General features: G+C 45.5%; 1 protein-coding gene across 1 annotated transcript in view; it reads left to right on the forward strand.

Annotated features, from left to right (window-relative positions):
- Positions 1-16,320, forward strand: part of LOC139257083 (protein mono-ADP-ribosyltransferase PARP14-like) — a 187,617-nt gene that overhangs the window by 45,279 nt on the left and 126,018 nt on the right. The window contains exons 8-9 of the mRNA XM_070874389.1: positions 2,825-4,353; positions 5,903-5,954. Coding sequence (XP_070730490.1) covers positions 2,825-4,353; positions 5,903-5,954 — 1,581 coding nt within the window. The remainder of the gene's footprint in view (positions 1-2,824; positions 4,354-5,902; positions 5,955-16,320) is intronic.

Here is a 16,320-nt window from a genome sequence, read left to right on the forward strand (position 1 = left end):
GAAGTGAATGGCTTGGGTCCGAAGCGACAGCCAAAATGCAAATGGTAATGGACACAGACACAGAGACAAGCTCAGCTTACATAGGCCTGGTTATGTAGCAATTATTGGGATGCATATTTCCAGATAGTAGCAGGGAATAAATTGGTGACAACAGTAGAGAGTCCAGAGGAAAAAGTTGACGTTGTTAGGATGGAGTTGACGTGGAGCATTGACGAACTGTTGTCTAAGTTTGGAGAAAGGTGTAGTGGGCGAGTGAAGTCCAGAAGCTATTTGAAGGCTAGAGAGTTGAAGGATGGAGTTTATTGCCATGGTAATGAGAATCAGTTGTGGTGCAGAAGAATGATGGCGAAGTTGACGCGAAGTTTGAGGTCACCGTAAATGGGTTCGAGATGTCCCTCACCCTAGCACCCGGTAGGTAACATGCCAGTAATGACGCTTGATCTTGCTAGAAAGGATGCTATCTGCCCCCCTCATTGTTGAATCCCCTACAACTACCACATTACGCTTTCCCTTCTCCTCCTCCTCCCCCTTTGGACAGCCTCCCGCTCCAAGGTGCCATGGTCTGCATTCTGGATGCCCTTCCAACATTCTTTATCCTTATCCTCACAGGTAGCAAGTACATTGTACCTGAATTGGACATGAGAAACCGCTTTCCTCCTCTCCACCAAATTCCTATTATCACCAAATTCTTCCACTCTGCTTGCAATCCACTCGATTGTGATTTAACCAGCTCTGTCTCCAAGCTCTGACCTGAACTGCTACTCCTACGAAGTGCTCCCACATTGGCTTCAGAGAAGACTGCTGTTCCTCATGTGGGGAACCCTCGAGATCCTCGTGACTGGTAACTTTTGAGAGCTCGAACCTCTGATACCCTTCGGCAAATTGCAGCACTTTAGCTACTGCCAGTGCAGTCTGTCCCACCTGGCTTTCTGGCACCATAGTTGGTATTGATAGAGGAGGGGGCAGATGTGCTGACATCCCAAGATAGGGCAAGGTGTGCCGCTTCCGCAGCGCCATTGCCAGTGCCATGGGGCTTGGGCTCCTTACTTCCACTGATCTGCGGGAGATCAGACTGCAGAAGTTGCATATTGCCTTGAAAGCCTCTATCCATTTGTTCCATCAATCTCTCTAAGGTGGACATCAGCCTCTCCAAGGCGGAGCACAGGTTTGAGCTCAAGTCTGTGTAGTAGCAGTTTGAGCTTCACCAATGCTGCAAAGGCTGTGAACATTGACTCCTGATGTGAGGGTTGGGCTCCACAGGATGCAGTGGCCGGGCTACTACATCTCTGGAGATGGCCAGCACAAGTTGACACCACATGGGTTGGAAGCAGACTCCTCCTTCAGCCATGATGGTGAAACTCCTTGTCAGGCTTTCAAATACAGCTTGAACTTCCCTTATCCGGAATCCTTGGGACCTAGCCTGTTCTGGATAAGGGATTTTTACGGATGAGGGGTGGTCACGTTAAATTGGATGGTACGGGTACTGAGCAGGGGAATATTAGGGCTGGCTGGCTTGGGGCTGGGAGTGTGGCAGAGAGATCATGGCGGGGGGGGGGGGGGGGTTACGGTGGATCACAGGGTCAGGCCAGCGATTGCGGGAGTCGGCAGCAAGGAAGGACTTCAATTTGTTCATGTCGGAGTTCTGCGCATGCACCACCCAGTGGCCGGGAATGGTTCTAGACGAGGGGTGGTTCCGGATAAGGGAGTGCTGGATAAGGGAGATTCAACCTGTACCTGATATCGCTGCTTGTGTGAACCAGGCAGTTGTCTTCTTATTGCTGGGCTCCAGAAGTCCACATCTCTGTCCTCCTCAACAGAGCAAGGAGAGGACATTGCCCTCCAGCAAGCTATCTCCTGGGTTGTCCCTACCACCAGTACCAACTGTGTTGGGTGCATCAGCACATAAACCGCTCTAACTCACTCCCTAATACAGCTGGGGTACCAGTCTTTATGCTGGAGATTGGGAGTGATGTAGCGCATAATAATGTTTCTCTTGCTTTGAGGTGTCTTCTTCTGCAGCCTTCAGAAATGGATGGTGCTTATTTTGATGCAGTACCATGGAAAGCATAATATTGTGAGATTGGGGTTCTTCTGAAGGACCATCCAGCATGATCGTTACTTCGACATCCACATATTTTAGTGATGGGTGAGGGTGTGGTCATTGGAGGGGGGGGATTGTTTTGGAAACAAAGCCTCCACGAGCACTATGTTTGACATGTGAGGTAATCTCGCCTACCCTCCTAAACTTCCTATCAGTTTCCTTACTACTTTCCTGATAGGAATTCATCAAATTCTTTTATAAAACCTTGCATGACTTTTCATTTAACTGTTCCATAATTATATTATCAATTCAAATAAAGTTGCCTAAAATTCATATTTTCTTTTGCCACTTTAAACTCTGACCTTTGGTTTTTGAATCCTGTCAGACCGTTCCCAGAGTCAAATTAACCATACCTAAAACCTGAAAAGACTTCAATCCTGCTCTCTCCCCTCTTCCTCTTCGCCAGAGAGCAAAGTCGCAAAGTAAACAATTGTTCCTTGGAACTCAGTGCTCTAAAGTTCAGAACTCAGTATTGCGACATTCCTCGGGACTCCCTTTAATAATTTGGTATCATTCCTGTGATACAGAGACCAAACCTCCAGGTAAGAAGGACCTGGCATGAAATAACTGGCTTTCACTTTTTAAAAAAAAGATTGTTTTGCATCTGTAACACGTTTGACATTCTGGAATATGATACATGTGTGCACAAGAATAGATAGATAATAGATACATCTATTTCTACTCACTAAAATTGTTTGGTTTCTTCCAATTGTATTTTTGCAGTGGTACAAAGAGTCACTGAAAGGAAACATTCCTTAAAAGATCATCAGCTGACTGTTAGCCGCTATTACCATGATTTGCAACTATCTCTGTATGGAGATAATGGTCCGAAAATCAAACAGCCTGAACAGTGCGACATTTGCATCAATCCCTCACTTCTAAGCTACATCCAGAAGACCCGTCTCTGTAACCAAGAGTTAGAACAAATTGCAAAGCGTGTTTATTGTAACATTATCTTTACAGACTCTCCAAATTCAAAGCAAATGATTCTGAAGCCTTCTTTTGATTCAAATATATTGTTGTGCTACAAAATTGCTAAGGATTGGAAGAAACACGCAGAAGAGGCAATTCGGAAATTCATCGGGAAGTTTGATGTCAAAGACTTTCCAACAGATAAAGACTTGTGGGAAAAAGTAAAGAACAAAAGCAGAGGACTAAAGGCACCTGGTTTTGATGTCCTTTACTGTTTTACAGAAAACAAGATTGTTGTTGTTGGGGAAGAAAGTAAAGTTTCAGACACTTCCAGAAAGCTTCAAGGAATATTGGAAAAGGCAAAAAAAGAATTAGATGATGAGAGGAATACTGTCGAAGAGCAGGTTCCATTGGAAAGTCTCGAGGAGTTGGAGTTTCTGCAAAGTCATATCAAAGACACTGTTTCCTCCATGGTAATATCCACCAATATCGATCCCCCAGTCTTAAAGCTGAAAGGATTGAAGGAGAAAGTTGGCCAAGCTCAAAATGTCATCAGCCTGTTTCAGTCCCAGTTAGAGAGGAAGCCTCTCAATCAGTCTTCACACATGGAAGATTTTATTAAATCTCTAGACCTCAAGAAATTTGTGCAAAGTCATTTCATTCAAAAGAACATCAAGGCCACACTGGTGTGTAGACAGTCTGTTGAACTCTTGGCTGTCAAGTCAGACGTGAAGAAAGCAGAAGATGAACTAAAGCACCTGTTCCAGGAAGTAAGGATTGACGTCACTCCACAGCAAATCAAAGTCACTGAAGTTGACAAATGGAAAAGGTTCGTTGATGATTTGAAATCTGACATCCAATCAAGCAATGAGGGCTGCAGAATCATAGAGGAGAAAAATCCAGCTGCCATAATAATTGTAGGATATTCAGGCATTGTTGCGGATGCTGCAAAAATACTAACTAGTTATCTGGACAATAAGCAGGTGATCACACAGCTCATTCCTGCCACGGTGATGGAAGTAGACTTTATGGAATGTTCCTTGGTCCTCACAGAACTGCCTGAAATCCAAAACAAAGATGTCACAATAACATATAACAGAATGCCTTCACCAGATTTTAAAGTATTTGGTGCAGCAGAACATATAAATGAGGCAGTTTCTGCTATTAAAGAAAAGATATCACTGATTCAGTCAGAAACCTACACTTATCGCAAACCAGGAGAGGCCACAGTCCTCTCTAAACACAAGGACACTCTACAAGTCAAGGCTAAAGGACATGGGTGTATGTTGTTTATTAAAACTGAGGAAGAACACCAGGGTTTGTCAAGCCTCCCAAAACATGTAAGTATATACAAACTATAAAATAGCTCCAACTTACCATCTGGCAAACCACTAAGGGACTGAATCTGCCCGCCGATGGCCGCCGAGGTACCGGACGGTACTTTCGGCGGGGTTTACATCGCCAATGTCCCTTGAAGGTCAGCGGCTGGCAAATCAACAACGTATGCCACCAATCTGGGTGGCAGCTGGCGAGAGGTCTCATTCTCAGCGGCGGAAAGCTTGCTGCCCAAGTGCCACCGAGGATGGAGTCAGACCCACGGAGGGTCGAAGAGGTAAAAATAAAAATCCTCACCAGCAAAAAAAAATCTGAGGACCTTCAAGCGACCTCATCCAGCTAAGTACCTGCAAAGAAATAATTTAAAAACATTCCACTTACCTTTTTTACAAGATCTTGACACTCACCATTCAGGACAGACCAGCCTACACGCAATGGTCCACTGCCGTCCTGCCGCCGACTTGTGCCTGCACCAATCTGGCATATCGGTGGGCAGGACATTACTTACATGCATGGGCCATCCGCTGACATCGGCAGGAGCTTCCCGGCGGCTCTCCCCTCCTGCCCGCTCCAGGCCACATTGAAAGTGGCACTGGACGGTTCAAGCAGAGGATTGTCAGCAGCAGTGGGCGGCAGTGGGCAGTGGGCGGTATATTCATCAAAATCGGCCACTAAAATCAGAGATGACTTTTGTACCCAGTAAATAATTGCCTAGACTTAGACACCAAGGCCCCAATATTTACGGGGAAGCGGGGAAGTTGCGCTTGAATCCTGAACTGCTGAAAAACCCAGAAAGGCCTTAACGGTAGGACCCCATTAACATTTTTAGCTGTGTTTCCCGCATGGCAGCTGGTCAAATGGACAGCCTGGCAGGTGGGCGGGAGGAAACACCAACGGGAGGAAGCCACAGCCAAGGACCGATATTCCCCAGCAATTGGGAGGTCCCGAGGGAGAGGCATGAAAGGGAAGCTGGCTATCGGGGCTGGGGAATTTTGAATTCAGTAAAAATAATATCTGGATGGATAATAAATGCTGGCCTTGCCTGTGACACCCACATCCTGAGAATTATATTTTTTTTAAAAGGAAAATGGGAGGACCTTTACTGAGGCATTGATAGCAGCAGGCCCGGTGTCGTTGAGTCAGGATTGGTTTTGGCGAGTTAGATCTAGCCGGAAGCTTTCTGGGAAGTGGAGGACCAGGGCTTGGACTAGAGGGGTTGGACACCAGAGTCAGGCTGGCAGATCATCAGAGAACAGAGAGGCTGGCTGTCGAGTGGGAGAGTGTGAAATTGTCCTTAGTACATAGGTTAGTGGTATGTACTACTAATACTGGTACCCATGAACAATTCAAATCGCTACCAGAATAATATGATTTCCATTGGGCAATCAGATCGATAGAAGCTGATAGGGACTGAAAGAGCCAGAGGACGTGACTCAACATATTTTATATAATCTATAGATATTCAGAACTTGTTGAACAACTTGCAGGAAAAAAACATTGTTGGTAAAATATTTACTCCGTCTGTTCTTTCACATTTTTTCTTTTGCTGATCAGATTATTGAACAACACAAACAAGTCCTCAGGCCACCACTGTCTTTTCCCCAAGGTAAGACATACGATATATGTAGACCTACATATTTAATTTATACCCATGGCCTTACAGCAATGTGTTACACAGTTTGATAATAGGATTTGAGTGGCCCAATTTACGAAACTGCCGGGCATTCTAGTGCCTCCTCCCACTCAGCTTGCCAACCAGAATTTGCTCATTCCTTTTCCAGCCACTCACTGGCCTAGATTCTCTGCTCGGGTTATGTCTACGGCCCCGCCCTTTCAGGAAGCCTCCCCAACGGTGACCGAGGAACCTGCCAGAAAAGTGCAAAGAACTTCAAAGTCAGAAAGTTGGTTGGGCTCATGTGTGAATCTTTGTGGCAGGAAGATTTATCGGCTTCTGTTTTTTTCTTGGTGTTGTACAACATCTATCTTTTGGTCAACCCATCTCTCATTGTCGACCGCTTATCCTTCATAACATTCCTTCCTTCACAGCAGCTGGTTTTTTTTTAAAGAGAGTTCCATGATGTGAACAAATTACAGATGCGGTATTCAGCAGTGCGGGCCCTGATAGTCCGTGGTGCCCAATGAGATCAGCTTGCCAAGCATCACACTTCCATGTCATAGTACACCAAACAATCTGAAAAATGACATTAAGTTTCTTCAATATTACAGTTTTAAAGCAAGACACCAAAATTGGCAAATTAAACAAAATACACATGGGTCAGCAGTAGTTTCTAGAAAACGTGGTCCTGCTGACATAACTTTCGTGATGGTTTGTGGTTTGTGAGCTGTGTCAACCTTTGCCATAGCTTGACTGATTTTGTTTGTTGTAAATTACTGTTATCTGACTGATGCCCATCTGGTGTATAATTATATGACATTTGTTTCAAGATTAAAGGAACATAGGAACAGGAGTAGGTCAGTTAGCCCCTTGAGCCTATTCCACCATTCAATGATATTTAAAGAATAGCATTTAAAGAATTAATACATAATTTACAACAAAAATACATTCCTTTAAGGCACAATGCCCCACAGGAAAGTGGTGCAACTGTGGTTAACAAGAGAAGTTAAAGATATTATTAGATTAAAAGAGGCTTATATCTTTGCCAAAAAGAATATTAATCCTGAGGAATGGGATGATTTTAGAATTCAGCAAATTGATAAGGAAAAATAAAAAGAATATGTGAGGTTATCCACTTTGGCAGAAAAAGTAGAAAAGCAAATTATAATTTAAATGGAGAAAAATTGCAAAGTCTGCAGTACAGAGAGACCTGGGGTCCTTGTGCATGAAACACAAAAAGTTAGTATGCAGGTACAGCAAGTAGTCAGGAAGGCAAATGGAATGTTGGCCTTTATTGCAAGGGGGATAGAGTATAAAAGTTCTGCTACAACTGTACAGGGTATTGGTGAGGCCAAACCTAGAGGACTGCGTGCAGTTTTGGTCTCCATATTTAAGGAAGGATATACTTGCATTGGAGGCTGTTCAGAGAAGGTTCACTGCGTTGATTCTGGAGATGAGGGGGTTGACTTATGAAGATAGGTTGAGTAGGTTGAGCCTATGCACATTTGAGTTCAGAAGAATGAGAGGTGATCTTATCGAAACATATAAGATAATAAGGGGGCTCAAACAGGTGAATGCAGAGAGGATATTTCCACTCATAGGGGAAATTAAAACTAGGGGATATAGTCTCAGAATAAGAGGCCGCCCATTTAAAACTGAGATGAGGAGAAATTTCTTCTCTCAGAGCGTTATAAATCTATGGAATTCTCTGCCCCGGAGAGCTGTGAAGGCTGGGTCATTGAATATATTTAAGGCGGAGATAGACAGATTTTTGAGCGATAAGGGAACAAAGGTTATGGGGAGCGGGCAGGGAAGTGGAGCTGAGTCCATGATCAGATCAGCCATCATCTTATTAAATGGCGGAGCAGCCTCGAGGAGCCAGGTGGCCTACTCCTGCTTCTATTTCTTATGTTCTTATGTAATATGAGATTTATTTAGCAAGAGACATATAAACAGATTGTAAACATTTCTGACGAAGGGTCATCGACCCTGTTAAGTATCGAATAACTCCACGAGGCTAAGTACGGTGAGCTATTTCAGGCATGACCTTACTCCAGTTTATTTATTCTCAAAGTGAGGATTCAACATGGCTGCCAACATTATATACATGGCTTCCATGTGTCTGCCGGTGACCATTAGGACTCCGACAGTCACGCCCTCCGGTGGCAGGTAAAACCCAGTTAACATACATAGCATCATTCCCCCCCAAAGTCCTTGGTACAGGTTGTATTTACAAGTTGAGATGGTCCGGGGCCTTCCGCTCCCTGGTTGATCTTCTCAGTTCGAACCCAAGCTTGGGTGAGTTAGTAGGACCATTGCTGCATTGCGGAGCAGTCAGTCTGACAGAACTGTCGGGGATGGTAGATTCGTCTTCGTGAATGACACAAGGGTCAACTGATGGTTGGATGTGTGTTGGTTGGTCGATGATGATGTCATCTTCAATTTGTTCTGGGTTGTCTGTGAATCGCAGTTTGGCTTGGTTGATGTGCCTCTTGCACGTTTGGCCATTTAACAGTTTGACTTCAAACACCCTGTTCCCCTCCTTGGCCAGAACCGTGCCAGCAACCCACTTTGGACCATGACCATAATTCAGGACAAACACAGAGTCATGAACAGCAATGTCACGTGATACGGCTGCATGATCGTGGTACCATTGCTGCCGTTGCCTTCTGGTTTGGACATGACAATTGAGATCCGGGTGTACAAGAGAGAGCCTGGTTTTGTGGTCTCTCTTCATTAACAGCTTGGCAGGAGGGACCCTGGTGAGCGAGTGATGTCTCGTCTGGTAACTGAGCAAAATGTGGGACAAGCGGGTCTGTAGGGAGCCGTGAGTCATGCATTTTAGGCCCTGCTTAATGGTTTGGACAGCCCGCTCCGCTTCACCGTGAGACACGGGTTTGAAAGGGGCAGATCTGGCATGCTTGATGCCATTACGGGTCATAAACTCGTGGAGCTCCGAACTGGTGAAACACGGTCCGTTGTCACTGACAATGACCATGGGTGGCGAACATGGCCCGGAGGCTTTCAATAGTGGCTGTGGACGTGCTGGATGACATGATTATGCATTCAATCCATTTGGAGTAAGCGTCCACGACCACTAAAAACATTTTGCCGAGAAAGGGGCTGGCAAAGTTTATGTGGATCCTTGACCACGGTTTGGATGGCCATGACCAAAGACTCAGTGGAGCTTCCACAGGTGCGTTACTCAGTTGCATGCAAGTGTTGCACTGATGCACTCATGACTCCAAGTCCGAGTAAATGCCAAGTCCAAACGTGAGACCTGGCAATGGCCTTCATTATGACAATGCCTGGATAGGTACTGTGTAAATCTCACACAAAAGTTTCCCTGCCTTTTTTGGGCATAACAACACGATTACCCCATAACAGACAATCAGACTGAATAGACAATTAATCTTTGCGGCAGCTATAAGGCTTAAATTCATCCTGCATTTCCCTGGGAATGGCAGACCAATTTCCATTTAGGGCACACCTTTTTACGCTTGACACTACAGGATCCTGGCTGGTCCAGGTCCTAATTTGGCAAGCTGTGACGGGTGACCCCTCGCTCTCGAAGGCATCCATGACCAGCACCAAGTTTGCGGGCTGCAGCATTTCCACCCCGGTTGTGGGCAATTTTAGCCGGCTAAGCGTTTTCAGTGCCTGGCCTGTGGCGGGTGACATAATCATAAGCGGATAATGTCAGTGCCCATCTTTGGATGCGGGCCGAGGCATTGGTGTTTATACCTTTGCTCTCAGAAAACAATGAAATGAGCGGCTTGTGGTCTGTTTCAAGCACAAACCGAAGCCCAAACAGGTATTGGTGCATTTTTCTAACCCCATATACGCATGCTAAACCTCTTTCTCTGCCATACTATAGGCTCTTTCAGCCTTAGACAGACTTCTGGACACGTATGCAACTTGTTGGAGTTTGCCTGATACATTGGCTTGCTGGAGCACACAACTGACCCCATATGATGAGACGTCACAGGCTAGCACGAACCACTTACATGGGTCATAGTGTACTAGTAATTTATTGTAATATAGCAGGTTCCTGACCTTCTCAAAGGCTCTGTCTTGAGATTTGCCTCAAACCCAATCTTTACCCTTTCTTAGCAACATGTGCAAGGGCTCTAGCAATGTGCTCAAACTAGGTAGAAAGTTACCAAAATAGTTGAGAAGACCCAGGAACGAACGCAGCTCCATCACACTCTGGGGTCTGGGTGCATTCTTGATGGCCTCTGTCTTCGAGTCCGTAGGCCTGATGCTGTCTGCTGCAATCTTTCTCCCCAGGAATTCGACTTCTGGTGCCATGGAAACACATTTGCAGCGTTTTAGCCTGAGTCCCATTTTGTCCAGCTGACGTAGAACCTCTTCCAGGTTGTGCAGGTGTTCGGTGGCATCGTGACCGGTGATCAGGATGTCATCTTGGAACACGACGGTTCTCGGGACGGATTTCAGCAAACTTTCCATGTTTCTCTGAAATATAGCTGCCGCCGAGTGAATTCCGAAAGGGCACCTGTGGTACATAAACAGTCCTTTGTGAGTGTTGATGCACGTCAGTGTTTTCGACGATTCGACCAGCTCCTGTGTCATGTAAGCGGAGGTCAGGTCCAATTTGGTGAATGACTTCGCCCCCGCTAGCATTGCAAACAGGTCGTCAGCCTTGGGTAACGGGTACTGATCCTGAATCGAGACTCGGCTGATCGTTACCTTGTAGTCGCCGCAGATCCTGACCGTGCCATCACTTTTCAACACCGGGACAATTGGACTGGCCCATTCGCTGAACTCGACTGGTGATATGATTCCTTCCCATTGAAGTCTGTCCAGTTCGATCTCAACCTTCTCCCTCATCATATATGGAACCATCCGAGCCTTGTGATGGATTGATCTTGTATCCAGGCCTAGGTGGATCTGTACTTTGGCTCCCGTGAAGTTGCCGATGCCTGGTTCGAACAACGAGGGAAACTTGTTCAGCACTTGAGCACACGAAGCGTCCTCCACTGATGATGAGGCTTTACTATCATTCCAGTTTCATTTAATTTTCTCAAGCCAACTCCTGCCGAACAGCGTTGGGCCATTGCCTGGAACGATCCACAACGATAAATCATGCACAGCTCCATCGTACGATACCTTTACTGCCATGCTGCCAATGACTGGTATGAGCTCTTTGGTGTAGGTATGCAGCTTCGCATTGATTGGGCTCAGTTTGGGTCTGTTTGCCTTAGTGCCCCACAGCTTTTCGAAAGCCCTCTGGCTTATTATTGACTGATTCGCACCCGTGTCCAATTCCATGGATACTGGAACCTCATTTAATTTAACTTTCAGCATTATCAGAGGACTTTTGGTAAAAGAATGTACCCCATACACTTCTTCGTCCTGTACCTCGGGTTGAGTTGCCTGTGCCGCTTGATCCACGGTGGATCGATGATCCTCAGCCACGTGGTATGTCACAGCACGTTTGCTTGGTTGCGGACACATTCGCTGAAGGTGCCCAATTGTTGCACAAGTATTGCTTCAATCAGCATTGATGGGCCCGATGATAGCCCTCGCAATGACAATAAGGCGAAATTTGATTCACCCCCGATGGCGGACTTTGAGCAGTTACAGGTCGTACGAAAGCAGATGAGTAGGCCCTGCCATGTGCAGCTCTGCCTGCCGACGATATTATTTTATGCACAGTATTTGCCGGTGAGTTTCGATGCTGGGAAGATATCTGTTTCGAGTTTTCGTCCATGGACATGCATGCCTGGGCGATCGTGATGGCCCTGCTCAGGTCTAGAGATTCAGCAGCCAGCAGCTTTTGAAGGATGACCTCGTGGCCAATGCCAAGCATGAAAAAGTCCCGCAGCATTTCCTCCAATGCAGCTCCGAAGTTGCACGGCCCAGCGAGACGTCTCAGCTCGGCGACAAATTCCGCCACGTCCTGGCCCTCGGAGCGATTGTGCGTATAGAAACAATATAATCTACCAAAATTCTCTGGACTCTGGGGAGGTACCAGCAGATTGGAAAGCAGTTAATGTAACGCCTCTGTTTAAAAAAGGGGGCAGACAAAAGGCAGGTAACTATAGGCCGGTTAGTTTAACATCTGTAGTGGGGAAAATGCTTGAAGCTATCATTAAGGAAGAAATAGCGCGACATCTAGATAGGAATAGTGCAATCAAGCAGACGCAACATGGATTCATGAAGGGGAAATCATGTTTAACTAATTTACTGGAATTCTTTAAGGATATAACGAGCATGGTGGATAGAGGTGTACCGATGGATGTGGTGTATTTAGATTTCCAAAAGGCATTCGATAAGGTGCCACACAAAAGGTTACTGCAGAAGATAAAGGTACGCGGAGTCAGAGGAAATGTATTAGCATGGATCGAGAATTGGCTGGCTAACAGAAACCAGAGAGTCGGGATAAATGGGTCCTTTTCGGGTTGGAAATCGGTGGTTAGTGGTGTGCCACAGGGATCGGTGCTGGGACCACAACTGTTTACAATATACATCGATGACCTGGAAGAGGGGACAGAGTGTAGTGTAACAAAATTTGCAGATGACACAAAGATTAGTGGGAAAGCGGGTTGTGTAGAGGACACAGAGAGGCTGCAGAGAGATTTAGATAGGTTAAGCGAATGGGCTAAGGTTTGGCAGATGGAATACAATGTCGGAAAATGTGAGGTCATCCACCTTGGAAAAAAAAACAGTAAAAGGGAATATTATTTGAATGGGGAGAAATTACAACATGCTGCAGTGCAGAGGGACCTGGGGGTCCTTGTGCATGAATCCCAAAAAGTTAGTTTACAGGTGCAGCAGGTAATCAGGAAGGTGAATGGAATGTTGGCTTTCATTGCGAGAGGGATGGAGTACAAAAGCAGGGAGGTCCTGCTGCAATTGTATAGGGTATTAGTGAGGTGCACCTGGAGTACTGCGTGCAGTTTTGGTCACCTTACTTAAGGAAGGATATACTAGCTTTGGAGGGGGTACAGAGACGATTCACTCGGCTGATTCCGGAGATGAGAGGGTTACCTTATGATGATAGATTGAGCAGACTGGGTCTTTACTTGTTGGAGTTCAGAAGGATGAAGGGTGATCATATAGAAACATTTAAAATAATGAAAGGAATAGACAAGATTGAGGCAGAGAGGTTGTTTCCACTGGTCGGGGAGACTATAACTAAGGGGCACAGCCTCAAAATACGGGGGAGCCAATTTAAAACCGAGTTGAGAAGGAATTTCTTCTCCCAGAGGGTTGTGAATCTGTGGAATTCTCTGCCCAAGGAAGCAGTTGAGGCTAGCTCATTGAATGAATTCAAATCACAGATAGATAGATTTTTAACCAATAAGGATTAAGGGGAGCGGGCGGGTAAGTGGAGCTGAGTCCACGGCCAGATCAGCCATGATCTTGTTGAATGGCGGAGCAGGCTCGAGGGGCTAGGTGGCCTACTCCTGTTCCTAATTCTTATGTTCTTATGTTCTTATGATACCTTGCCATGATGCTTTCCTTCGATTTAAAGTGGTTCCGAACCAGTGTACATAACTCATCGTAAGTCTTATCTGTTGGTTGAGTCGGTGAGAGTAGACTCTTGATAAGGCCATAAATTTTTGACCCACAAACGGTGAGGAGAACTGTCCTGTGCTTAATTGCGTTATCTGTTCCTTTCAATCCGTTGGTTACGAGGTAATGGTTGAGGCGATCAGTGACATCCTCCCAGTCTTCCCCTTCCACGAATCTCTCTAAAATGCCAACAGACATGGTTGCACGAAAGTTCGTATTTTTAACTCGTCACCAATTGTTAAGTATCGAATAACTCCACGAGGCTAAGTATGGTGAGCTATTCCAGGCATGACCTTACTCCAGTTTATTCATTCTCAAAGTGAGGATTCAACATGGCTGCCAACATTATATACATGGCTTGCATGTGTCTGCCGGTGACCATTAGGACTCCAACAGTCGCGCCCTCCGGCGGCAGGTAAAACCCAGTTAACATACATAACAGACCCGAAACGTTAACTCTGCTTCCTCTCAACAGATGCTGCCTGACCTGCTGAAATTTCCGACATTTTCTGTTTTTATTCCAGATTCCAGCAACTGCATATTTTTGTATTAGTTGTAAACATTTCTAGTGGTTTGTAAATAGCAATAGATTAGTGAAAGTAAATGTGGGCCCTATAAAGGCAAAGATGGAAGAAATTATAATGGGCAATAAGGAAATGGCAGAGATGTTGAACAAATATTTTGTATCTGTCTTCACGGTAGAAGACACACAAAAAATTCCGGAAATAATAGGAAAGCAAGGGTCTAGAGAGAATGACGAACTTAAAGAAATCAGTGGTGACAAATCCCTTAGACCTGATGACCTGAATCCTAGGGTTTTAAAAGATGTAACTGCAGAGATAGTAGATGCACTGGTATTAATCTTTCAGATTTCCCTAGATTCTAGAACAGTCTCCAAGGAATGGAAGGTAGCAAACATAACCTTATTATTTAAGAAAGGAGGAAGAGAAAAAACAGGGAACTATAGGTCAGTTAGCCTGACATCAGTAGTAGGTAAAATACGACAATTCATTATTAGGGACATGGTGACAGGGCACTTAGAAAATCGTGATATGATTAGGTAGGCAACATGCTTTTATGAAAGGGAAATCGTGTTTGCTAAATCTGTTAAGAGTTTTTTGAAGATGTAGGATGGATAAGGGAGAACCAATGGATGTTGTGTATTTGGATTTTCAAATGGCATTCGATAAGATGCCACACAAGAGATTATTACACAAAATTAGGACTCATGGGATTGGAGGTAATGTATTTGCATGGATTGAGGATTGGTTAATGGACAGAAAACAGAGAGCAGGAATAAACGGGACTTTTTCAGGTTGGCAAACTGTAACTAGCGGGGAACCACAAGGATCATTGCTTGAGTCTCACCTATTTACAATCTATATCAATGACTTCGATGAAGGGACTGAGTGTAATGTATCCAAGTTTGCTGATGAAACAAAGTTAGATGGGAAAGTAAGGTGTGAGGAGGATGCAAAGAGGCTGCAGAGAGACATAGACAGGTTGACTTCGTGGCAAGAACATGGCAAATGGAATGCAATGTGGGGAAGTGTGAAGTTATCCACTTTGGTAGGAAAAACAAATAAGCAGAATATGTTTTGAATGGTGAGAGACTGGGAAATATTTGCATTCAGAGGGACCTGGTTGTCCTTGTACATGAATCACAGAAAGTTAACATGCAGGTACAGCAAGCAATTAGGAAAGCAAATGGTATGCTAGCTTTTGTTACAAAGGGAATAGAGTATAAGAATACAGATGTCTTACTACAGTTATACATGGCATTGGTGAGGTCACACATGGAGTATTGTGTACAGTTCTGGTCTCCTTACTTAAAGAAGGACATACTTGCCTTAGAGGGAGTGCAACGAAGGTTCACTAGACTGGTTTGTGTGATGAGGGGATTGCCCTATGAGGAGGGATTGAGGCCTATATAGACTAGGGCTCAACCATTGGTGGCCATGTCTTCTGTTGCCTAGGCCTCAAGCTCTGGAACTCACTGCCTAAACCTCTCCGCCTCCCAACCTCTCTTTCCTCCTTCAAGACGCTCCTTAAAACATACCTCTTTTACCAAACTTTTGGTCACCTGCGCTAATTTCTACTTATGCAGCTCAGTGTCAATTTTGTTATCTCATAATACTCCTGCGAATCGCCTTGGGACGTTTCACTATGTTAAAGGCATGATATAAATATAACTTGTGTTGTGGCGCGGTCCCGGCCTGCAAGACCATCAGCAGGCCGGGGCCATTGGCGAGGGTAGCGTGCGACGGCATACCACTGCAGGGAGCAGCGCATGCTGCTGCAGAAGGGCGACGGCTATGAAGCCAGGTCGCGGAGAATGATGTGAATAGCACATTTAGTGAGTTGGTCTTACCGCAGGTAAAGGGTCCACAGCCAGATAGGGAATGGAAGAGCAACAGGAAGAGCAGTGCAAGGAAGGTAGTGCAAGGTCATCCCCCTGCAAAACAGATACACCGCTTTAGGTACTGTTGGGGGGGATGACTCATCAGGGGGGAGCAGCAGCAGCCAAGTTCATGGCACCGTGGCTGGCTCTGCTGCACAGGAGGGCAGGGAAAAGAGTGGGAGAGCAATAGTGATAGGGGATTCGATTGTAAGGGGAATAGATAGGCGTTTCTGCAGCTGCAATCGAGACTCCAGGATGGTATGTTGACTCCCTGGTGCAAGGGTCAAGGATGTCTCGGAGCGGGTGCAGGACATTCTGAAAAGGGAGGGTGAACAGCCAGTTGTCGTGGTACATATAGGTACCAACGATATAGGTAAAAAAAGGATGAGATCCTACGAGACGAATTTAGGGAGC

Source organism: Pristiophorus japonicus, chromosome 3 (assembly GCF_044704955.1).
Source record: "Pristiophorus japonicus isolate sPriJap1 chromosome 3, sPriJap1.hap1, whole genome shotgun sequence".
NCBI classification, from domain to species: Eukaryota; Metazoa; Chordata; class Chondrichthyes; family Pristiophoridae; genus Pristiophorus; species Pristiophorus japonicus.